The sequence below is a fragment of the Dryas octopetala genome, chromosome 7 (genome assembly GCF_963921425.1).
Source record: "Dryas octopetala chromosome 7, drDryOcto1.1, whole genome shotgun sequence".
NCBI lineage: Eukaryota > Viridiplantae > Streptophyta > Magnoliopsida > Rosales > Rosaceae > Dryas > Dryas octopetala.
The window spans coordinates 15,653,434-15,677,753 of record NC_141372.1 but is presented as its reverse complement, the minus strand read 5'-3'; the positions used below and the strand labels follow the sequence as shown (position 1 = coordinate 15,677,753).

The following is a 24,320-nucleotide window of genomic DNA, read 5'->3' as shown; positions in this document are numbered from 1 at the left end:
TTGCCAGCTGTTTGGAGGTCATAGGCAGGGTTGAATCCCATCTTGTTATAATGCAACTGTGATGTCCCACAAAATTGTTCAAAATGAACTTGGAATTTATTTAAGAATTTGGAAATTCTTAAATTCCTATTATTCATATTGAGGTTTTTACAAAGTATATTTGTGTTAAAAAGGAATCATTTTATTATATAAATTGTTTTAAGGTTGACCATATTTTGACCAGTAATAAATATTTGATTTTTGAATTTAATTTTTGTCTAGATGGATAGAGCACAACTCTACTATCGCGTAGATGCAAACAATGCGTGAATAGAAGCAACGGTCATCAAGTTTTAGGATGTCGCGTGCTAAACTAGAGTTTGGACATGCAACAGCCGCCACATTGACCATCTAGACCTAGAATGAATTACCAAGTTCTAGTAACTTACTTCTAGAATCAAATGATCAATGCTAAATCTGATACTTGTTTTTGAATTCGGGTTGGATCATAGATAAATAAACAACGGAAAGTAGAAAGAGTATTAAATTAAATCAAATTTTTAAAACCAAACCAACCCCCAAGATTAAAGGAATTAGTGTAACTAAGATGATTTTAAATGCCAATGAGACAAAGTAAATATAAAACAACCTTACAAAACAAATTACAAAATAAGAAGATAAAATTTGACTTCTGGAATGCATACTGTCATGCGCTTCCCACACCACCTCCCTCATTTTCTACCACTCTACGAAGTAATCCCCTACACCATGGAATGTTGTACTGGGTCACATGAAAAAACCAGTAAGCTTTGACACTCGTGTAAGTGAAATCGACTCAAGTACAACATTTTTCCATAGAAGTATCCAACAAGTTTCACACAGACATGCACCACACCATTATACCCTCATGCTAAAACATGTTTTCACAAGCATCAACATTTAACCACAAGAAATGATAACTCTTTCAAACATTGGAAAACATATTAAATGATGTAGAAATAATCTTTTAAGTCACATAATATAATTATAATTAACATAAAATTGCATGTACAAGAATATCCAATATGCCACTGAAGGGAAATCATATCGAAGGTTTTAAAAATTTTTATGAAATTCCCTTGAGAAACACCAAGATTATAGTTAATAGAACATGGAAAATCAAAGATTAAAGTGAGAGAGGTGCATAATATACCCTTGAGGTCGAAAGGGCCAAGCCCTTGTGTCTACCCGTGGGGGTACCCTCTCCTTGTGGTTTTGGCCAAGGTGAGAAGGCCACCTTCTCCTCCTCCTCTTGCACCCAAAACTTTGGTTCCTATCTCCTAATGAGATCACTCAAAAGGATTAACACACTAAGTGACCACCTAGAGATGGGATTCTAAAAAAGAAACTAGCTAAACTGATTTCTCCTTTAGAACAAGGAACCAACAGAGGTAGGTGACTTAAATCATGGATCTAGGCTCATCACATGAGCATGATTAACTAGCTCAACAGGCTTTTGGTGAGAAAGATGGTTATCTAGAGAAAAAGAGAGGAAATTTGAGGTTAGGGTTCTTGAGAGACTTGAGAGAGATTAGAGAGTTATGTGAACCACACAACACAAGTGAGCCCTGAGGCCCTTGTGATGCCACACACTCCCTTGAGGAGTCATGTAATCAGTGATGTGACACACATGACATCACCATCCACTCACATCTCATCCTCTCATTTCTTATATATCTTATCTTTGACCCTTAGATGAAATAGGATAACCAATCTCATCTCTGGGATGAAATTTCCTCTCATTTAAAAACATTATGGGAAATTCTAAACATACCCAAAAATTTTCTTATTTTACCCAACCATTACTTTTTTGAAATTAATATTTTCTCATTTTACCCAACCCAAATTACTATGGTACCCTTATTAATAATATCCAATCCACTCTTTTATATGTTCTTTCCTTACCCAACTTATTAACATACCCAACCTATCCAGCCAACACATTCCCACCGAACATCCATGCTTCACCCATCGCTCCCGCCGTCCCCGCAAGACAACCCACCTTCACCGCTACGCTAGTAGATCTCACCTGCAACATCCCACCTGAAACAACCCATCATCTTCCTCCATGAACACAAAAAAATTAATTTTTGTCCTCATGAATGAATCTAGGTTCGCGCTTCATTCGGTGGACCAATGATGAGTGTGCATTTTGCATCATTTTATAATACTAATTCTCTAACCTAGAGTGTTAGAACTCGGTACTTTTGTGTCTATTGTCTTGTTTTTGTGTTTTTAGGTCAAATGAAGCATAAAAAGAAAAAAGAAGCGAAAGGAGCCGTTTTGGGACATTTCCTAGTCAAACTATGAAAAGAGCAGAAATACTAGTCAAATGAGGATTCTTAGTCGCAAGAGGAAACATCAAGCCTAGAACCATCATTGTCAAGTCAGAAATGAGAAATCTTAATTGGAGCAGGAATTCCTGGTTGAACTAGGAAACCTAACTCTATTAGGGAAATGAGTCTTAAGGATGCTAGGAGTCACTAGGGGCAATATGGTCATTATGAGAAGTTGAAATGGATAAGGAATCCTACATTTACAAGGAACGATAGTAAGACTAGGAAAAGTTCGTCAGAGTCAACTTAATCAAGTCAAGGTTCCAAAAGCTTCTAGAAGATATTGGACATCCATGGAATCAAATGTGGTGAAGAAATGAATTCGAATCCAAGAGGGAGAGAAAGACGAAATTGGAAGTCAAAGTCAATGGTCAAGGGTCAACTATGTCATGTCATAAAGTCAAATGAGCCATGGGCCTATGTGAAGTCGAAATCAAGAGGTGGCAGCTCATGCATGCATGCGCAAGCTATGCAGCCCAACAGCCCATCACGATAAGTCCTTGCAGCCAGCCATGCGCATGTTTAAGTGAAACCCTAAAGGGCCATACGCATGTCACTTAAGCCCAATGCGTTAGCAACTTGCAGCAGCCCATGTGTGTTTTAAAACCATAGCCGCACACACCCCTATGCCTTGCCTCACAAGAAATTCTTACCCTACTTCTATAAATACATCCTACTCTCTCACAATTGAGGAGTTTTGGAAGTCCTATCAGTTCACAAAAATTTAGAAAGAGAGAGAGAGAGAGAGAGAGAAGCGTGACAAGAGAGAGAGTGAGAAACCTTGTTGCAGCCCTAGCTCACCTTGTCGTGAACCTCCTTGCTACTTAGGTTCTCCTTTCTTCTCCTCTCTTGTGCCGCAGCCTCTTTGTGATGTTTTCTTTAATTTTCAGTTTTCTTTTCTTTTGGAATTCTAGATTTTAATTAGTTTGTTAACCAACATGGATTGAGAATTTATTTATCTATTTCAGTTTTGTTTCTCTATTTTAATTATGTAGTAATTTATCTTATCTCGCATGTTAAGTTGTAGGTTGATTTTCATATTTGTCATGCTCTAACAAATCGTTTATCCGTCTCTTTCTTAGAACCTGCTTGCTAGCTATATGCACTCTTTGACTGATCACCTTAGGGTAATTGCATCTAGTTTATTTGTTAGGTTTAGCTGTGAAATAGTCAAAGACACTAAATCATAAGTAACAAGGGAATACGAAATTATTCTTGGTAATGGTTTTGTAAGACATCTACAAGGAAATAGCCAAAGTTTGTATGTTGTGCATGTTTGACGTTCTCATAATGCTTAATGACTCTTACATGGGTAACAGCTGCCTTAGCTTAGTACTAGGGAACATGTAAGTTGATTAGGGAAGACCTAAGAAGCTCTTAATTATGTCTTAGAGGAACAATTGCGAGAAAGTAACTAGCCAAACCTTTTTAGCAGTCAAACTTTGATATGTTGTGTTTAAATTGATTTATCATTAGCCTTGGATGGTTAGAGTATGCTTGTTTGAATTGATGGTTGAATGCTTAGCATTGCAAGATAGTTTAATGTGTATGTGCGTGTGGTGATGTGTGCGTGCGTTTCCAACTCCCAAACCCCCCGTTTAGTTATTCTAATTGATTAATTGAATTGATTTATTGTGTATTAATCATTCCCTGTAGGATCGACCCCGTTCTTCTACGCTTTGCTATTGATGCGATTCGTGCACTTGCGAATATACTTAGAATATAATATGTATTTTATTTTGTTCTAAGAAAACAATCAACAACCAGAACCGAATATTTGTATTATGTTCGGCAAGTGCTTGCCGAACATTTGCATTATATTCAGAAGGTGCCCACTGAACGAGAGTTGTGTGATAATTTTAGACATTTATGCACTATTCAGTGGGCACCTGCCGAACATCCTATCATGTAAGATTCCTTGTCCATTTTTATGCACTAGGATTCCTTGTAGATGTAGGATTCCTTGTCCATTTTTATGCACTAGGATTCCTTGTAAATGTAGGATTCCTTGTCCATTTTTACTTCTCATAATGACCATATTGCCCCTAGTGACTCCTAGTCTCATTAGGACCCTTTCCCTAGTAGGGTTAGGTTTTTTTAGTTCAACCAAGAATTTCTGCTCCAATTAGGATTTCTTACATGGTTAGGAATTCCCTAGTAGGGTTAGGTTTCTCATTTATAGCTTGACAATGATGGTTCTGTGCTTGATGTTTCCTCTTATGACTAGGAATCCTCATTTGATTAGGATTTTTGCTTTTTTTTTTTTTTTTGCTGGTTTGACCATGAATTGACCCATTTTCCTAGTTTGACAAGGAAATGTCCCAAAACAGCTCCATTTGTTTCTCTTTCCTATTTATGCTTCATTTGACCTAAAAATACAAAAACAAGACAACAAACACAAAAGTATCGAGTTCTAACACTCTAGATTAAGGAATTAGTATCATAAAATGATGCAAAATGCACACTCATCAAACCAGTGATAGTGAGGAGGTGTGATTTGGTGGATGGACTAGTGCCTGGTTTGGGTGGGGTTGTTGGGTTTTTTTAATTTTTTTTTTCTATCTTTAGCATTATGTAAGGGTAAGTTAGGTTTAGTTGTCCCAAAAAAAGGGGTAAGTTAAGTTCTTTCAAAATGAAAGGTGTAAAGAGAAATTTAGAAGGGTATGTTTGGAATTTCTTTTTCAATATAGGAGTGTTTTAGTCTTTTTTATTGTTTTTTCCCTCTAAATTTCCAATTGTGACTAATTGTTAAAGTGCAAATTATTTGTTTGGCCGGTAAAAAGCTCTGCCAAAATTGTCCCAATAAATTCCCCACAACATTTGACTTAACTAATTTTGAGCATTAATGATTGACTTAACTTTCCAATATCACAAAATCGTATCCACTTAATAAATGCGAGGTGAAAAATATCTCACTAGTAGATACGGAATTAATTACATTTTTATAATATTATCAGAACTCTTTTTTTATTAACTATAAATGAATAGATCGAATATTAGGCTTGGTCAAGCATTAGAAAATAATCAATGAGCCAATTCAAAGAGTTTTGAAACCACCGGCCGGTGTTATAAAGTTTCTACAATTCCGGCCATGACATGTTTCCATTGTAAGATCATTTCTACAAAGTAAACTTAGTTTTCACTCAATCTTAATTTTTTTTCTCCAATTTAATAAGGTTTATGCTTCCTTTAAATTTTATATACAATCTTTTATACATGACCTTAAATACTTCCACATAATGTTCAATAGCTTATATGATCATTTTTTCTTGTACTAACTAAATGGTTTTTATAGAAGATGCTACTGTAGTTATCAATAATTCCCCAATTGGTACAAGAATTATATTGAAAATTTACATTAAACTTACTTTCAAGATCTCATAAGTGTACGATTCATTAGATCTACTCATGAATTTTATCCTCTTTTTTTTTTTTTTCTGCTAACATATCTACTTATCTTCTTATTTACAGCAATCTTGGAAGGATTTTTGGAAACAATCATGAGAAAGTCTTATTTGAAATTATGAATATATATTCAATCGGATCAATGATTTACCAGATTATCAGACTATATATATGGTATGTAATCACCTGAAATGTGTGAGAAGCTTTTAATGGCTTGCTTTGTGTAGCTCATCATAATTGTGCTAATTTTGGGTCACCTATAATTTTGTGGAACCCTGCCACAAGGGAATTTTGGATCCTCCTAGACTATCTTATTGGTACTGTCGATGTGCATAATATGTAGGTTTGTGGCATTACTTATTGATTTGGGTACCACCCACTTATTGATGACCAAAGGTTGGTGAAGATTGTATTTTTTACTTGTTTGGTTGAGCAATGCCACAGTCCTACACATTATCATAGTATGGAAGGATAAAAAATCTCTAATCTCTGGATTTCTTAAAATTATAGGTGACACAAAATTAGGAAATTATCAAGAGTTACACAAAGCAAGTCATTATAAGTCCCACAAATTTCAGGTGCTTAGAATCCATTACAGGTAACCACTTGTGCCTGGGGAAAGCAAAGGAATGATATTCTTGCGATGTTTTACCAGAAGACACCCATTTTCCTTGTTTTCTTTTCCATTGAGGTGTTGGAAAATAAAATGGGGATCGATCATCATAAGAGCTTGCGTGCTTCATATATTGATTGGACCCAAACCAGAGATTTGAAAAGAAGTCTGGAGAGAATTTCAACTGCCACATCTTTCAGTGGTTCGAACCTTCAAACGCTTTAGCCTTTGTAATTGTTAGTCAATAGCATCATCGTGTTATTGATCTACTAACAAGTACAATCAGATTTTTCAATTTTTAGGGGTTTTTTTTTTTTTTTTTTCTTTGGACTTGTATGTATTAGTGGTTTGAACATTTGATTATGCTTTCTATGACTTCTATGTATACCAGTTATATGAGCGAAAGAAAACAGCTTATGTATAAATTCGCAAATGAAGTTAAATTACTTTTTTTTTTTGGTAAAAGAAGTTAAATTACTTAAGTATTGTATTACAAAGTCTATTTCATTCGCGAAGTTAAATACCGCATGGAACCAACTCCATGAGAAAGGGTTAACTGTGGTTACTATATATGACACATGGCAAGCTTAGGAGGAGGTGGCAAACAAAAATGAAAAAAAAAAAAAAAAAAAAGGCTGAAGAAGAGCCAAGAAAGGAAGGAAATTGTCATCTATTTCTTTTCGAAAGGGGAATGAAAAAAAAAAAATTTGGCATTTTATAGCACCAATCCCTGCCCCACTAGTGTCATTAAAAGGAATCTTGGATGTTTTAGGATCTAATATCTATAACGTTATTTATTTATAGTAAGCAAAATTATTTGTGGGCCAATATATAGTAAGCAAAAATTTAAAACTGGTAATAAAAGAAACAAGTGGGCAGGAAGACCCATTTTCTTCGGTGAAGATAAATTTGAAATTTCCACCAAAAAATACTTGGGATTGTATCTAAATTTCTCCAAAATTTTTGAAATTTAATACGATGCTTTTAACATCATAGATATTTTAATAATTATAAACCGCCACAACAGTACATTAAAATTTACTAAACACTTTTTATAACTGTCTTTACTTTACAGTTGTTTTACTTCGAGAGTTTTTTTCTAACGCACGAGGAATAACAAACTAAGCCTTAGTTTCTTTCTAATGCACAAGGAAACTCGGGTTTTTCAGATTGAGACACGTATGGATTAGAGTATGGACATCTGGTCAAATGCTCCTTACTGCTTTGCCCACGTGTCCAATAAACAAAAACCTCACAAGTTGGGTTGTCATCTCTATTTTTTTGGCCAAGTTGGGATGTCATCTCTATGAATAGTGAATACTAGACACAAATGTTACACTACTTAACTGTTACACTAGAAATGTTACGCTATATACACCATTTTTCTTGACAATAATCTAGGACATGAACACTGTACACATTAATTAATTAATTAATTACAAAACCTCCTTCAAAATAGAGGGTAAAGCAATAACCAGCCTTTCACCTTGTTTTGAAGCGTGCATGGCGTGAAGCTTGAACAGAGCTGGACCTGCAACTTTCCATGCAAAGCCACATTTACTGGGAGATCCTTCCCTCCTAGCCCAGTCATACCACAAATGATATATAGCAAGTGCCTCGTTAAGTACTTCATCCATGGCCCTTGTACACTTCTCAAATTCCTCAGCACCATACAGAAGCTACAATAAAGATAATTGAGCAGTCGGTCAAACAAAAACAGTAAACATTACTAGTCCCAAAATGTTTGTTTGTCATGAATGATCAAGAAATATGAAGCTAAAAGCTGTCACCTTTTTATACTTCATAATGACCTCTTCGGCAGCCTGATTTTTGCGCTCTTTATTCTTGTCTTTCATGGCAGAGCACATCTCAGTCCTGTACCGGTGGAAGTGTGTCCTCCACTCGATCAAGCTGTTCTCAGGGACTTCAACGTCGAAAGCAGGAAGTTTCTCAACTTCTGAATAGGAGGCAGGAAGCATGTTACAGGATCATAACTCTTGTTTATTCACATGAATTTAATTTTAATAACCAGCTAAATAATATTAGAGTACTACTTTTATCACCTTTGGTACAAGGGTCTTCTGTTTGATAAGCATCCACTGTGTCATATATTAATCCCAAAATGGAAGTTGAAGTATAAGAATTTTTCTTCTCCATGTAATGCGGGAACGCTTGCACCTTCAATTCTTTGGGAACTTCAACCTGTTACACACAAGTTAAAGCAAGTTAAAGCCAATCAACTGAAAGCAAAATATATATACTTCGGAATCAAGGATCATGCCAACTGTAAATAACTGAGAATTGGCTACTGATTAAGTGATTTCTCATTCCAATGCATGAACGTAAGAACAGCATGGGAAATAATTAAGGGTGAGCTGAAGACAGATAAAATGCTCCAAAATCCAACTAGAATTAATGTTGCAGAAAATATCAAATTAGTGAAAATAGTCTGGGCCTCTGGCATATGCATTTTGTAGGATCATGCTTCAAACAATATAACACGAGTCGGCCCTCTGAAATGTTTGGTTAGACACACAATTACCATATGTAGACAACACACATGATTGCATCGTCAAACTGGCACCACCAACAAAAAACACACAACTAACCTTTTCACCTTTTTTTGGTGCATCTAGAGCATCATAGTATATATCAATCAACCGCAGTATATTTGCCTTCACAAGGTTTTTCTCGTCGATATTACTATCATCTAGTGTCAAAAAGCGGTCCATCAATGCCAGCCAGTTATCAGATGCCTCACCCATAGCAAAACTGAAACAGCAAAAATTAAGAAATTGTTATGCGCACAAGAATATAACTCACAATGGATGTGTATCCCAAATTTAATACAAACATTAACTCAAGAATAAACAGTATAGCCAAAGAATGTTGTCTCAGTTCCAACAACAAAGAGAGAGATCCACCATTCAATACCATATCAAGCAGCATGAAAACTATTCTAATCCATTTTTAAGAGTTGAAAATAAAATTTTAATTTGGCATGATTATATGCATAGCAATAATTATTTACACTAGCAGACAAATGGATTAATTTCTGGTTCATAATTAATTGAAACTTCATAATGGTCACCAACATTTGATTTAATTAAGAAAAATTATAGTTGGAAGTTTCTTTTTTGCCAAAATAATTAATGGACTATGCTTCACAATTCACATGTCATTCATAACAACACTGAAAGGTTTTGTTTAGGATAAAAGTAGTAAAAGATTGAGCAAATAGAAGATAGGACACTTTGGGAACCTAATAAAACCAGAATTTCAATTTAATACAAATAAAAAGTCAAATGCATACCTTGGTTCAAACCTAGTACTTAAGAATAGTTTAATGAGCTCATCTTCCAGGTCTTCCTTCGAAAGGTCTGCTGGTTTCTTCTTTTTGGCCGAAAGGTCAGCTGGTTTAGTAGTTGATGAAGTTGGAACCCAAGGTTCACTTGGTTTGAAAAATTCCAATAGCTGAAATAATTCCAATAATAAGCATTAAATATAAAAAGAAAATTAGGTAACAATGTAACATCAATGAATTTATGAAAATAAAAATCCTCTAAGAACTTTGGCCCTTTTTGGTGTTCAAACACATTGTGAGCTGAAGTGTTAGGGTCCAACGTTTTCTTCTTGAATCAGTTCAACAGTTCAAGAGACTACTAACAGAGACTCAGCTTTTGAAGAGACTTGAGTGATAAATTAGACCATTGACATTGTTCCACCATGTTATCACATCAGTATGGAAACAATTGAAGTGCAATGCAGGCCACTCAAATAAAGATTTAGAAAAGAACATCGGCTGTCCAATGCTCGAAAATTTTTAAATCCCAATTTTTATTCCTTGGCATGAAATGGATGGCATATAAGAAATTATTTACAATGGATGGCACATTATAGTTAAGAGGTATGATAAGCAATTATTTACAATTTAATGGATAAATTTGTCAAGATTTCTAGTGTCTTTGCACGTCGAATTTTCAAATCAATGATACAACAACCATGGTTTACATAAAACAACTTATTCACTTGTTCTGAACAACTGCAAGAAGAACCTGACAACTGATCAAGATGATTGTAATATATTAAAATGAAACGATGATGGCACCAGGGAAAAGACAACTGAAATGAAAAAAATAAGGATACTACCATAGTGAAAAGCTAGAGAATTGACTGACAACAAAAACAAAATATGATTGTTTAAACATAAGCAAAGCACTATGATGAAAAACTATCGTACCAAACACCAATTCTGTTTTTTTAATATCTATTTCTTATTATTATTATTTTTATAATGGAAAACAGTTTACCAAAAGGGCCTAAGGAATTCCCCGGTCAGAAATAAAACTTGAAGTAAACGCCAACCTGAGGGTTTCTTGAGACCCAGTAGAGACCACCGTCAAAATCTCCACCACTCATTTCATCAGCAACGGAACGTTTACCTTTGCAAGAGAAGAATATAGCATACTTGGCATTTCCAACATACGATTCCATCTCCTTCACATAGGTGGGCTTTAAAACGTGAATATCACCAAAGTGTATACCAGGATTCCGGTACACTAATACTTTCTCCCCCGACATTTGTCCTTTATCACTACATATAGCATTAGGCCCAAAAAACACCCTCAAAATATAAGTGAACCATATTCATTTACACTAAACTCCACATATATGAAGAAAATTAACATAGGAAAATCAAGTAAGAAAAAAAAATGCATCAATAACAACTTTAGTATATATAATACAATTATCAGACCTAGAAAAAAATACAATTAAAGAAGGAAAATACAGTAGCATACCATATGCTAGAAACAGTTCTACATGGGACAATTAGTTCATAATCCAATACATCATAAAATAAATTAGTGTCCCTAGAATTATCAAATAATTTTGTCAGTTGACTCGGTTCTGAAAATAATTTTGATACTTTTTCACCAAATTGCAAATATTACAATTATGGATTGCTTCCAATACAAGTGGAGAACTTTACACCTTTAAAATAGATACCTATGTTTCATCAGAAATATAACCAAATTAATTAATATCTTTCATTTATCATACAACTTTTAATTCAAGCAATCGTATTTTATAAATCATGGCAGGGTATGAAGTACTAGAGAAGTGAGGGCATTGTTATGCTATGCAATATAAAGACAAATGTGAAAGTATAATGAAATGAATATCTCAAGTTAATCTTTTAGGGTAATAGCAAATATGTTATCAAATTATTGTATGGGTTTTATATAACAGGGAGGAAAAACATGCCAGAAATCATACGTACAGGATAACACAAACTTCATCTTCATTCAAAGTCCCTGTTGGATCAGCTGTCCCCATCAAATAAAAACACTCAGGAATATGAAGTCTCCCTTTTTTAAGACTCTTGTTTTCCTCTTTCATTAGGATTGACAGACGATATTGCAAATATGATTCTTCAAGAGGAATACCACATAATATCATTCCTGTCACATTGTAATTGTCATCTATCTCACCATGGTTAGTAGCAACTGCAAAAACAGATACTGAGGTCAGGAAATCCATGAAGTAAAAATAGTGTGAGAAGTAAGTGAAACATAAAAGAAATAGAAAATTGCTAGAATGCGTTTAACCCATCAACTGATACAAACAAGAAATTAGCTGCTAATTTGATCCCAAATAATCCAAAAAGAAAGAGAAAAGTTATTGGCATTTTTTCAGTTCTAAGCAATATCATCTTAACACCTCTGAATGCTGCACGCTTATTGTGGAAAACATCCTGAGCATCTTCCAAAGCTTTCATAAGTATATCCAAGAAAAATTGGTTTGGCACCCCCCCATGGCACAGAAGTACAATTAAATTCCTCGACAAAAATGCCTTCCCAGGTGGATTACTGGAAGATAAAAACTTGAAGTTAAAAGCAATAACCAAGTTGATACAGAGCAACAGATTTCACATCAACTGCTGAAAGCAAAAGCAATGCAAATTGTGCAAATATAAGTGTTAAATTGAGGGATAGACCTTGTTCCAACAATCTCGAATGAATTCACTGTCTGACCAACTGGAATTTTTGGATCTGTCTCAACTTTAACCATTGATGGTCGAACTTCGATTGTTTTTGGTGGCAGCTACAAAGTTTGATATAGAAGATTTAAAATGGTGTACAATATTAGAAAAATCAGAGAATGAAGAGAAGTCTAGTAATCAGAACTAAGACACTATTCCTTAAATTTCGCACTATGATCAAGCATGAACTTCTTATTAGGATCGTACTACTTCCATTTACTTCAGCGATGAGACCCACATTTTAATTAACAAGGATAGAATTGGGAGTGTCACCTCCACCTGAACAGTACAAGGAAAGAATGCTCCAACTGAGATTTCAATTAACCCAGAGGTGTGTTTAAATTCAACCAACATCATCCGGGTCATGTCTGTAATGTTGTCTATTAATTTACATTCCTACCCGGGGTTTAAATGATCCTTTCCAATAAGAACACTTGGTACCAATAAAAACCAAATGACAAAATTTTTGCATTTTTACTGAGTTAAGGTTGTACTGCATTCAAAATTGGCTCATCTGGGTCCATGTTAGCGTAAACTAAAACTCCAGTGAAAAATTTGGAAAAGGATCTCTTTGCTTAAAAAAAATGACAAAATAATCAATCTAAATGGATTCTTTAAGGGTCCATTTGGATGGAAAGATTTAAAATGAGGGATTTGGATTTGAGTTTTAGTGTAAGTGGCTGAATTGGACTTTAGAAATATCAATTGCTTAGAGAATGATTTAGAGCCCAACTCTCCCTCACATGAGGTGGGACCAATAATATCGTGAGACCCACATAGGACCCACCCATGTGGAAGACTTGGGAAAAGGGTTGGGTTATATAAATTTGATTATTTAACAAAAGTATTTTTAATATTAGAGAGAAAAGTGTTATTTTAAATTTTTAACTCCCACGTTTTTCTTAAATAATCAAATTTATATATGGATTTTGTTAGCATACGAAATTAATATTCTCAAAAATCCAATTAAATGGAATCAATAACTTCCAGTTGACACATGCACATACATGGAGAAGCTCTCTCTCTCGCTCTCTCTCTCTCTCTCACACACACACACGCACGCACACTCACAGAGACGAACGGACAAATGCATACTGTGTTTTTTACAATATTACAGACAATGTGGTGAATATTAGAAAATTGTAATCATAAAACTTGGAATCAAGTTGGCTGCCAATAGAAGTAAATTTTAATATGAGGGGCATTCCATAAGAAAATGACAGATACCATACCGTGTTGTTGACAAGAACAGTTCCCTTAACAGCAGCGCCATTTTCAAAAAGTCGGAACTGTATGAGCAAAGGCTACAGAGGGGAGGAGGGGGAGATGGGGAAAACAAAAGCAAAATGAAAATGAGAATGTATTGCAAGCCCACAAGTGAACTGATGCAGCTCAACAGAATCTTCAAAAGAGAGAATAAAAATAATTTGGAATACTACATCCACATACCGGTTCTTGAGTTCTAGAACCTGGTTGTTTCTTTTCAAGAACCTTAGCCTCAAGTTCATCAGGATTAGGAAGTCTCTAACATCACAAATAACAAATAAGCCATGCACAGAGAAGAGTAGAACGTATGTGTATTTTTGGATAAGGAAAATACAGAAGATAAGAAGACAACATAAAGTTCTAAGCCATAACTTCAGATTAGTACAAGCATTAAGACATAGGCCAAAGAAATTAATTGCATAAGGTACAAAGTAATCTGGGGGCACAAGATGACTCTTGCAGATTATACATATTAGCTTTACACACCAAGAATTTAGCTGTGTAACAAACTACCCTATCATTAGCTGTTATTATATGGATGGAAGTGCTAGGCTGCATTTCTGCTTGATTTCTATTCCTAACTATAAAGTAAGTTATTAACAGCATTGGGTGACCGAACCAATACCAAAAGAAGTACTGCCGTGGACATATTCTTTCTCTGTACCCATTTTCACATTTTAAAGATGCCTGTGTCTACACTCAAAGATTGTCCATTAAGTTGAAAAACTCAATTTTTTTCAAACACTTATTTCAAAATCTTTATCTTGATAAGTCAGAGTTAAACATAATTCAACTATGATCTTAGTAAACATACTTCAAATAATAAATGTAAACCTAGAAAATGAACCACAATATAGAATCACAAACCTTGATTTGTTCATTGCTGATAAACTTTCCTTTCAATAAATTCTTCGGACAAATGAAAGCCAAATCCTCAGATATGAATCCAGTGCCGTCTGTGTGTATAAGATCTTTTCCGTCTCTATAGATATGATTACCAGATTCATCCTGCAGTTCACAGAAAAAAGAACAAACTGCATTTTCAATTGAAAAATGAACCGACAGGAAATATAAGTATAATCAGGAAAGGCAGAACTTTCATTGGAAAAATAGTTTAAGGATCATACCAGACAATATTCATCGTCAATGAGTACAACATTCACAAGTGTCATATCTACTTGCAAGCTGATTGTCTTCGATAAAATGAGTGAAAACCTGAGTCCCCAATGAGGATGGTACTTTAGAATTATAATGGAACAATGCTTCTATACAACATTTGAAAAAATAAAAATAAAAATTATTTGTGCTACAAACATTTACATACCTAGCCATGTAGCTGGCCACACTAGGCAGAGTATGTGCATGCATAAACAGGCATCTAGCTTCATAAATTGTTTTATTAGTTAACTTATAGCCATCATTCCTGTCTATAAAGGCATCAGATTCCATGCGAACAAAATAGCACTTCACAGCTGATGAAGTTGGATTTTTCTCCTTTTCTTCTTTACCACCATCTTTGAACACTAACTCATAACAAGATTAAGATTGACAAAAAATCAATTCTGCTAGGATTCTCAACTTAATACTAAAATATAACATGTTGAAGTATCGAAATACAACTTCAACAAAATATGTCGAAATTAACATAAAAATCAGTTTCCAAATATAGAATCTTAAATCCAAACCATGTCCTGATTCTTAATCCTATTTTTGACATGTGAAGTTAACAAATGGTCGAAATTAACAAAAAGTCTTATTATCCAACTATAAGAATGGCATAATATTCAAGAACAAGTGACCCGCAAATAGACAGATTTTCTAATAGACAAGTCTGTAAAAGATTATGAAGATGTATATCTACATAAATGGTAGCACGTGTTTCTGTATAAAAGAAAAATCAAGAGAAAAATATCCTCAAACACCTTAAGATGTTCAGATGGATGATTTCAATTCTGGATCATACATATATATGCATGCATATGTGTCTATGTGATCATTGTAATTACATGGAAAGAATACAGTATTATGATTTTAATAACTTGTTCTTTTTCTTCTGGAGCATTCATTATATCAAGCTTATTATTTCACATATTAAGCGTATTATTTCACATAAGGTAATTAGACTTACGAACCTAATCAAGAAAGGTACACAATAGAAATAATTCCGAAATAGGTTAGGAAATTAAAACACCTTAAACATTGGAAATTCAAAATCCACCATACGAAGGCATTTAAGGCATACCAAAGAAACGATATCGACGCAAGCCAACCAGAATCCCTTCTCTTGCAACCTTGCTATATGTAGAATAAATATTATCGGAACAAATACTGGGACCTGTCTCTGCCACCTCTTCGGCAAATTTGACCATCAAAACATTGTCATCTCCTAGAACTTTCTGTAAGTGAGTTTTTGTTTTGTCTAGATAGGGGCCCTGAATTAAAAGTCAAAGGAAATGAGAAGATATCACTTATACAACGTATGCAAAATGACAAGTCAACAATGGCAACAGAAACATGAAGATTTTAGTACAATTAAATAAAAATGAATCAGCTGATTATACATTGCGAGTGGGAGCTTTAGAACTTGAAGAAAATGGAATAAAAGCATCTAAGCTCATTTGCTGTGCATATAAAATGAATTGCTATCAAATGTCAGTCATGAAAAAGGTTCAACGTTTTCTAATTACATCGAATGCACAAGATTCAAACTTGAAACCACCCACAAGACCTAAGCTGAGCACATGATCCCTCTCGATTCCTTCAGTAGGCCCATAGTTGTTATTGATACAGTGATACCACATTTCATGATTGGATGTAAACTATGATTACCTACATTACAGTTTCTTTCAGAAACCTATCAACTTTTGCTCCTTGTGTGTACGCATATACAAATGTACAAACACATGTTTGTGTGTGATTACACATATACTGGGGAGTAGAAGTACAAACCTTGAATTTGTAGCTCCCATCTACTGAAACATAACAATGGTAGATGTGCGTTTGTCCAGGATCCCAATCAACAGCCTATGATAAACCAAAAACATGAAAGGGTCACCAGGAAGATACAGTAATGGATACAAGGTTGGGTGATGCCTATACTAAAGAAGCTAACAATGATTCATTAAAGAGTTTTTTTTTTTTTTAAATGAAGCTAACAATGATGGGGCAGAAATCTTTATCTCAATACCTTAAAAACTATGAAACAAGTTATTAATTAATACTTTAACCTCGGAATTAAGTCACTGAATTCTAGAATTACTTATAAAATTTAAATTACCAAAGTATGAAACTAATGAGTAAAAAGGTTTTAACCAGGGTAGTTTCAGCATTATGGAATTTTCAGCAAAGGTAGTTTGGCTATATAAACTCAAATAAGAATTATGATCTACTCTTTAAATTGTCAGTAATGCATCATTCCCTTATTAACTTTATTTATTTGTACTTGGTTAGGATTGCCATGAATCATTTATGCAGGGCATAAGCTATACAGCCTATACTGCTATAGCTCAAACGATCAGTGTGAAGTAAGGATCTTCTGCAACCAATTACCCAATAAATTTGTGTTTTTACAGAAAAGCACCCAAATTGAAATGCCTGAATTCCCAATGGCAGTGAACATGGTTAAAATTCCGATATTCTTTCCCGGAACTTAAATAAAAAATAGAGCAGAAAAGGAGTGAAAATCAATTAATGAAGATTAAGGTGAACTATTTATTTACAGATGAGCAAGAATCAGAGAGTTGTAGTTACCATTCTTCGGTCTTCCTTGCTGATAAAATTTCGACCCAAAACTTCCCAAACTTTCGCCTCAAATGCTCGCATTGGCAAATGCTTCCACCTCCTAATATCCTCTGCCGATATAGAACATTTTAATGTCATCCTAAAAAACCAAAACAACAGAAAAAATAAATAAATAAATAAAAACAGAAAATTTAAAGACCCGTCAAAATCAGAGTAGCTAAAAAAAAAAAAAAAAAACAAACCAAAACCAAACAAGCAACAAAAAGAGAGGAAAAGAAAAAAGCTTTCACATACACTCCACCATAACTTAGCATTAGAAACTGTTTTCTGAACTCCAGTTCACCGAGAGCTTCTAACTGTGCTTGTTCCGGTTGCTCTGGACCTGGTGACCGAGTCGGAGTCTCAGCTGTACCAACACACACTCTGAGAGCTTGTTTGACAGTGCTTTTAGATAATAAAAACGCTTTTATTTGCGTTTAGTAAAAAAATTTAAAAAGTGTTTTTGCGTTATAAAAAGAAATGCTTTTTGGTGAAAGTGCTTCCTTAGTTAGTGCTTTCAAGTACGTTTAACAAAAGCACTTGGATTTTTTTTTGAATTTTTTTCAAAAAAATCTATGTGCTTCTAACAAAAACGCTTCTAGTGAAAGCGCTTCCTATAGAAGCACTCCCAAACAGGCCAGACTGAGAGAGAGAGAGAGAGAGAGAGAGAGAGAGAGAGAGAGAAATTGATAAATATGTGGAAAATGCGAAGGTGTTAGAGGAATGAAAAACCTTGGGGACTCATTTGAAGTCGTCGAGGAGTAAGACCAGCAGACCCGCTTTGAAACGGAGAAGCCATTACAGGTTTTGAAGGCGAAGCAGAGGAATAGGAAGGAGAAGTACGGAGAGCTTTGGACGGAGAAGGAGAGTGAGGAGAGGAGGAGGAGGAATTATAGGGTGGTTGGCGGAGCAGGTAGCTGATGAAGCCACTCAGGGTTTTGATTTCTTTGCTGCTGTAGATTGTGAGGAGGAGCTTGACCGCCAGGTCCTCGCTTAGGGTGGCGAGCCACCGCCGGACATTGGCGTCCGGCTGGGTCTGGTTCCTCTCGACGCAGATTCGGTTCAGCAGTTGCTCCACGGACGGAGGTAGAAATGCATTTGCTTCTTGGAGTTGCTGCGCCGGAGAACTAGAACCGCCGCCCACGGCAGTTGCTGAAAGCTCCGTCATGTTGTTGCCGTTCTGGTACATTGTTATTGTACGACACCAACCGAGAAATCATGAAGCTAGCTGCTTGCTTTTTCTGGAAAGTGGAGAGTGGAAACTACTATTAATAGCAGCATTAATATATTAAATTTACAAGGAAAAAACACAAAGAAGAAAACTTTCATTTCCATAAAAAAAAAGTACTTCTACAGTGCAGTTGAGATTCTCTGCTCTTTGTTTTCTTTTTTGGCTTTTTTGCACAAATAGCACCTGGACTATAGGGGGTGTGCTATCATACCACCCAATCTTTTTTTCTTGCCAATTTACCACCCATAGTTTGTTTCTCGTGACAATCTGCCACCTTCCGTTAGAATACATCCATTTGAGTGTTAAAAGCAGGGACATTATCGTCAAATCAAGTTAGATTTGTGTTTCCCTCACTTTTCCTTCCACCTTAGCCATTTAAGCGCCAAATTTGGTGATCCCTCTAAAAACAACAGTTATCTTTCCCTCATACCTCTTGTTGGCTATAAAGGTAAAATGTTTTAGCTATTTTATGGCTCATCAAGAAATAAATAAATTGGCCAAAAAAAAAAAAAAAGAGACAAATAAAAAAGGAGCATAGGAGAACCATGGTTTTGCAGCACTTAATGGTATATTTTATCTCTAATATAACAGAAAAAATAAAAGCAAACAAATTTATATAGTACCATATGTTATCAGAAGAAATCAATTCATAGAATATGTGCAATACAATCCAACTAAGGTATTCAAAGCAAAGAAATTTCAAACTCCATGAAAGGACCAAAACATTGCAGAAACAAGTGTCAAACTCCAACACTAATATGCATAAACAGTTACATGAAAGGACCAAAATAAGGTAGCTACACCTGTTAATACATCAAGTTCCAAAAGAAGTTTACATAATTAAACCCATACATGTAGATCCAAAAGAAGGTCCTAAACCCTGTGCAAAGTTTCAAAAGAGCCTCAGTAGCACCAAAATACACCAAATTTATAAGAAGCACCAAATTAGATCATTAACAGCACTAAAATACAATAAATTCATCTCCTATGATTTCCAAATCCTTCTTTTCTTTGCAGGTGACTTAGTGATCATTTTCTTCAATCGAGTGGTTGTCATGTAGGACTGTGTTGGAAATGACATGTAGGCATTTGGTTGGCTGCTTGAGGCAGTTGGTCTGACTGGATGGCTGCTTGAGGCAGTTGCATTAACTGGTGCACTTGGTCTTGCATTCACTAGTGCACTTGGTGGTTCATTACTCCCTTCAACCTGAGAAGTGGCATGCACCCATATGAATTCTTTATTTAATCAAGTAATGGCACACCACATGTATCACAATCAATTCATTAGTTAATTGAACTACCTGTGGAGTATGGTAAGTTGCATTCGTAGGCTCCACAAATGAAGTTGATGCTTCTGAAACACTATCATTCACTTGACCCTACAGTTAAAAGTTTAAGACTATTAAATTAAATTAATATAAATTAATTGCTAAAAAATCACAAAGTGTAGATAATATTCCACCTGAGCACTTATGCCCTTTCTCCTCCCACATGTCCTTTGATTGTGACCTTGTTCCCCACACTTTGTGCATGAAATGGTGATGTGGTAGGTTCTTGGCAGCTTGTTCCCAGTGGGTGGTGCAGGTGGTTCACCAGCCTCTCTTATCCTATTTTTTTTAGGCCTGCCAGGTTGTTTTTTGTAGTGGGGGGGTATTATTTCAACCCCATCTTTTTGTTTTTCCCATTGATCATTATTGGGTATAGGGTGAATGAATGGCTCATATGACCTTTTCCATGCATCCTTCTTATAGCAAGAATGGACATACAGAACAGGGTCTTCATGTCTTCTTCCAATGCATGCAATTGCATGTCCACAAGGTATCCCTGTGAGATTCCATCTTCTGCAAGAGCAATGGTGCCTTGCCAAGTCTACCTCATATATTCTATTATGCATATGTTCCACTTGATATTTTTTCTCACCTGTATAATATGCAATGCACAAGCTACTGTCAACCCTATTCTTCTCAATGATAGCTCGAATTCTTGGTCCAATCTCACCTACCCATTTGTCACAAGCTGCTCTCTGATTTGCCATCCTTAACATCAAATACATCCTTATCCTCTCCAACATACTCAGAATTGGCTTATCTCTAGCATCCAAGATGGATGCATTAAAAGCCTCACACAAGTTGTTCAACAAAATATCACATTTTGGATCCTCACTGAAGTGTGATATGCTCCAATGGGAAGCATTGGTATCCCTCAACCAATTGGTAGCATGTTCATCTAATTTCTCCATTTTCTCTAACTCAGTGTCAAACCATTCTATAGTTGTAGCCCTTGCAGCTGACCATAAGATTTGTTTAAGCTCCAAACCTTGATATCTCCCTTTGAAATTGTTATAAAGATGCCTAACACAATGTCTATGTTCAGCCTTAGGCATTAAAGACTCCACAGCTCCTATCAACCCCTTTTGTTTGTCACTCATAAACACCCAGCCATGCCCATCTTCAATATCTAAGTCTTGCATCAACAATTTCAAAAACCAAGACCAACTGCTCTTATTCTCAATTTCAACTACAGAATAAGCAATAGGAAACATTCCATTGTTTCCATCTATGCCAACTGCTGTTAGAAGCTGTCCAGGATGAGGTCCTTTTAAATGACACCCATCTACTCCCACAACAGGCCTACACCCAAGTAGAAACCCTTGCCTAAGGGCTGCAAAGCATACATACAATCTCTGAAACCTAGCCTTTCTACCCTCCAATGTTGTTTTCATTTTGATTGTACTGGTAGGGTTATATTTCCTAAGAACAGCAGTATAGTCCCAAAGCTTCCTATACTGCTCCTGATAAGAACCAACAAGCTTTAGATTTGCCTTTGACCTAGCTTTGTATGCCTGCCATCTAGATATGTCACTCATATAGTCTTTCCTCACCTTAGCTTTAATTATGCCAACATCCATTGTAGGGTTCATTCTCAAATCGTCTTCATACCTTTCAGCCAACCAAGAACTTCTAATACAATTCTTGTTCTCATCCCTATTACATAAGTGAGTCCCAACAAAAGTCTTCACCCACAAAGGCTTGGTCCTACTCGGCTTCCCATCCATTGATGCATAGATAAGCCAAGGGCAACCATCCGCCTTGCACTTAGCTTGTACCTTATAATAATCATTGATTGGAAACTTGTACAATCTACCTTCATTAATGAAGTGTTCCTTCACAGCTGCTCTAAAATCATCTGCACAGGCATATGATTGACCTAATTCAGGCTTCACTGTTCTTAAATCAGTAGCTCTCCTAAATTGTTTGAATCTTGGCAACCTCTTCTTTTTTTTCTTCACAACTTGGTTAACCTCATCATCACTAGAGCTACCATCTAGGCTTATAAGCTCATCAGTGTTTGCCTCATCAGACAATGGATCCTCTGGTGGCAGCTCACTTTGAATTTCTTCCCTACTAGCAGCTTCAACATTCTCCTCGAATGTAAAATCATCATCCTCCACATGTATAGAAGTATCTGCAGGATTCTGTTCATAATCAGAATCTACAAATTCTGAATCTTCTTCATCCTCTCTCACCTCTACATCCACCAATTCATCATCCTCATGTGTAGCTTGTGGTTGAGGCAATGGGGATTGGTGTCGCTCAAGTTCAAGCACTGGTGAGTGAGGTCTCTGAGGTGGTGGGTGGTGTGGTTGAGGTACAGTCATAGAAGCCAACATCTCATAAACTTCAGATGTGAAAAAGTGAGAAATTTGACCATCTGCACAATAAACAAGTTATACAAAGTGCAATATAAAGTGCAACTCATAGTAAAATTTATACAAGTTATAGTACAAAGAATAAAATGAATTTAAAAAAATACAATGCAAACTCTAGCATTAATTTTGTGATTAATTGAACAATAAGTTTTTGCTGATAGTTGATTTTATTTGCTAATTTTGTGATTAATTGAACAATGAATTTTTACTGCACCATTTGGTTTTTGCTTATAATTGAATTAAAGGTAGTTTAATTTATTTGCTGCATGCAGACTCCAAAAAATAGCATGTTTGGTAGATTTCTTAAACAAATACTAACTTCTCAAATCTCAATATAGATATTTCTACACACCATTTAGTGCCAATAAGAAATAGCATGTTTGCTGCATGTAGTATTTGGACTTCTCAAATACTAACTAGCTTTCATTTTGGACCATTTGGTTCTTTTCAGCCTGCAGCAATTTTTATTTTTTATTTTTTTTTTGTAGCAATTTGGGCAATAATAATAAAAAACAAAAGACCAAATAGAATAGAGTAGATCAACAGCAACACAACAGACAAAACACAATGGCTTAAGCATAACAAATGTTGACAATAAAGAACCACAAGTGGAGGTCACGGTGAGCAATAAACAATTATCATAAGCAGCTAAAAGATTGAGTAATTGACAATAAAGAACCAACATAGCAAAGGACCACTAACCCATAACACCAAAAAAAAAAAAAATCAAAACCCATACAAAAGCTATTCAAGAGAATCAATTAGTAGTATATAAAGACAACACCATGGCCACACACTGTGCAAAAGCATGAGTTTATTATACAATGTCGCACAAAGGGACACATACCATAGTTTGGAGGGTCCCCAAATTCCCTATCTCGATCATCCATCAAAAGTCTACAACAATTTGCAGTCAAGATTCCCACCTCAATTGATTCTTGGCTTCAATTCTTCAACAACCCTTACCAAAATAAAAACCTAAATCTCTCTACCTCTGCCTCTCTCGCACTCTCTCTCCACCTTTACGTACTTTACCTTTTTTATCTCTTTCAGATTTCTTCAGATTTCTTTGATTGTCGTTCACCAACAGTCCATATAGTCAATTCATGTGAATTTGACATAAATGCCCTTCCACGTGACTATCACATGTTTGTTTTTAATGCTCAGATGGACGGATTCTAACAGGAGGTGGCAAATTGTCACGTGAAATAAACTATGGGTGGTAAATTAGCAAGAAAAAAAGATTGGGTGGTACGGGAGCACACCCCCTATAGTCCAGGTGCTATTTATGCAAAAAAAGCCTTCTTTTTTTGATCACCATCTTAGCTAGATTCTCTTACAAGAGAAAGCAAGCACAACCGTGACTTTTCTGATTACTCATGAAACCTATCTTTTCGTGCTACAGTATTCTTCAATTATACTAGGGGAATCCCCAAAAAAACCGCCCCGGATCTAATGATCTATTCAAAATTTCAAATTTCAACCTGAGCACTTGCTCAGGCCCACATATTTATATATATAATTTAATAAAATTAACAAGTGGAGCCTGTATATATATATTTAATTGTGTTTATATCACCTAAAGTTTGAGTTGATTCTCATTTTACTACTCAAATGTTTATTTGTCTCATTTTACCACCTACAACTATGTATTGTGTTCTACTTTATCTTTCTCCGTCCATTTTATCATCCAAACCGTTAAAAATACTAATGTGGCAAAGAGATTATTGTCATTTGTGGCAAAGGGATTATTGTCATTTCGTCAACTTTAACAAAAAAATAAATAAAAAATTCTCCTAGACAGGGATTATTGGCATGATTAACTAGCTCAACAGGGTTTTGGTGAGAAAGATGATTATCTAGAGAAAAAGAGAGGAAATTTGAGGTTAGGGTTCTTGAGAGACTTGAGAGAGATTAGA

At 35.4% G+C, this 24,320-nt stretch overlaps 1 protein-coding gene across 1 annotated transcript; it reads right to left on the bottom strand.

Annotated features, from left to right (window-relative positions):
• Window positions 1-7,403: 7,403 nt before the first annotated feature.
• LOC147280048 (putative RNA-dependent RNA polymerase 3) lies at window positions 7,404-18,676 on the bottom strand. The gene is made up of 19 exons (XM_086250156.1): window positions 18,194-18,676; window positions 17,717-17,828; window positions 17,432-17,561; window positions 16,631-16,705; window positions 15,924-16,113; window positions 15,006-15,204; window positions 14,809-14,896; window positions 14,549-14,689; window positions 13,865-13,939; window positions 13,648-13,719; window positions 12,371-12,477; window positions 12,094-12,242; window positions 11,654-11,879; window positions 10,738-10,966; window positions 9,686-9,846; window positions 8,982-9,144; window positions 8,436-8,574; window positions 8,163-8,329; window positions 7,404-8,051 (listed from the first exon to the last, which is right to left on the bottom strand). The coding sequence occupies exons 1-19, from the start codon at window positions 18,648-18,650 to the stop codon at window positions 7,809-7,811; spliced, it is 3,123 nt and encodes a 1,040-aa protein (XP_086106282.1). The 5' UTR covers window positions 18,651-18,676; the 3' UTR covers window positions 7,404-7,808.
• Between the last annotated feature and the right edge of the window lie 5,644 nt (window positions 18,677-24,320).

What these genes read in the sequence shown, in the direction of transcription:
- LOC147280048 (XM_086250156.1), bottom strand. Translation starts at nt 18,650, where the DNA reads ATGTACCAGAACGGCAACAACATGACGGAGCTTTCAGCAACTGCCGTG. An exon ending in AGAAGACCCTTGTACCAAAG is followed by an intron (nt 8,330 to 8,435) that starts GTGATAAAAGTA and finishes CCTCCTATTCAG; the next exon opens with AAGTTGAGAAACTTCCTGCT. An exon ending in TCATTATGAAGTATAAAAAG is followed by an intron (nt 8,052 to 8,162) that starts GTGACAGCTTTT and finishes TCTTTATTGTAG; the next exon opens with CTTCTGTATGGTGCTGAGGA.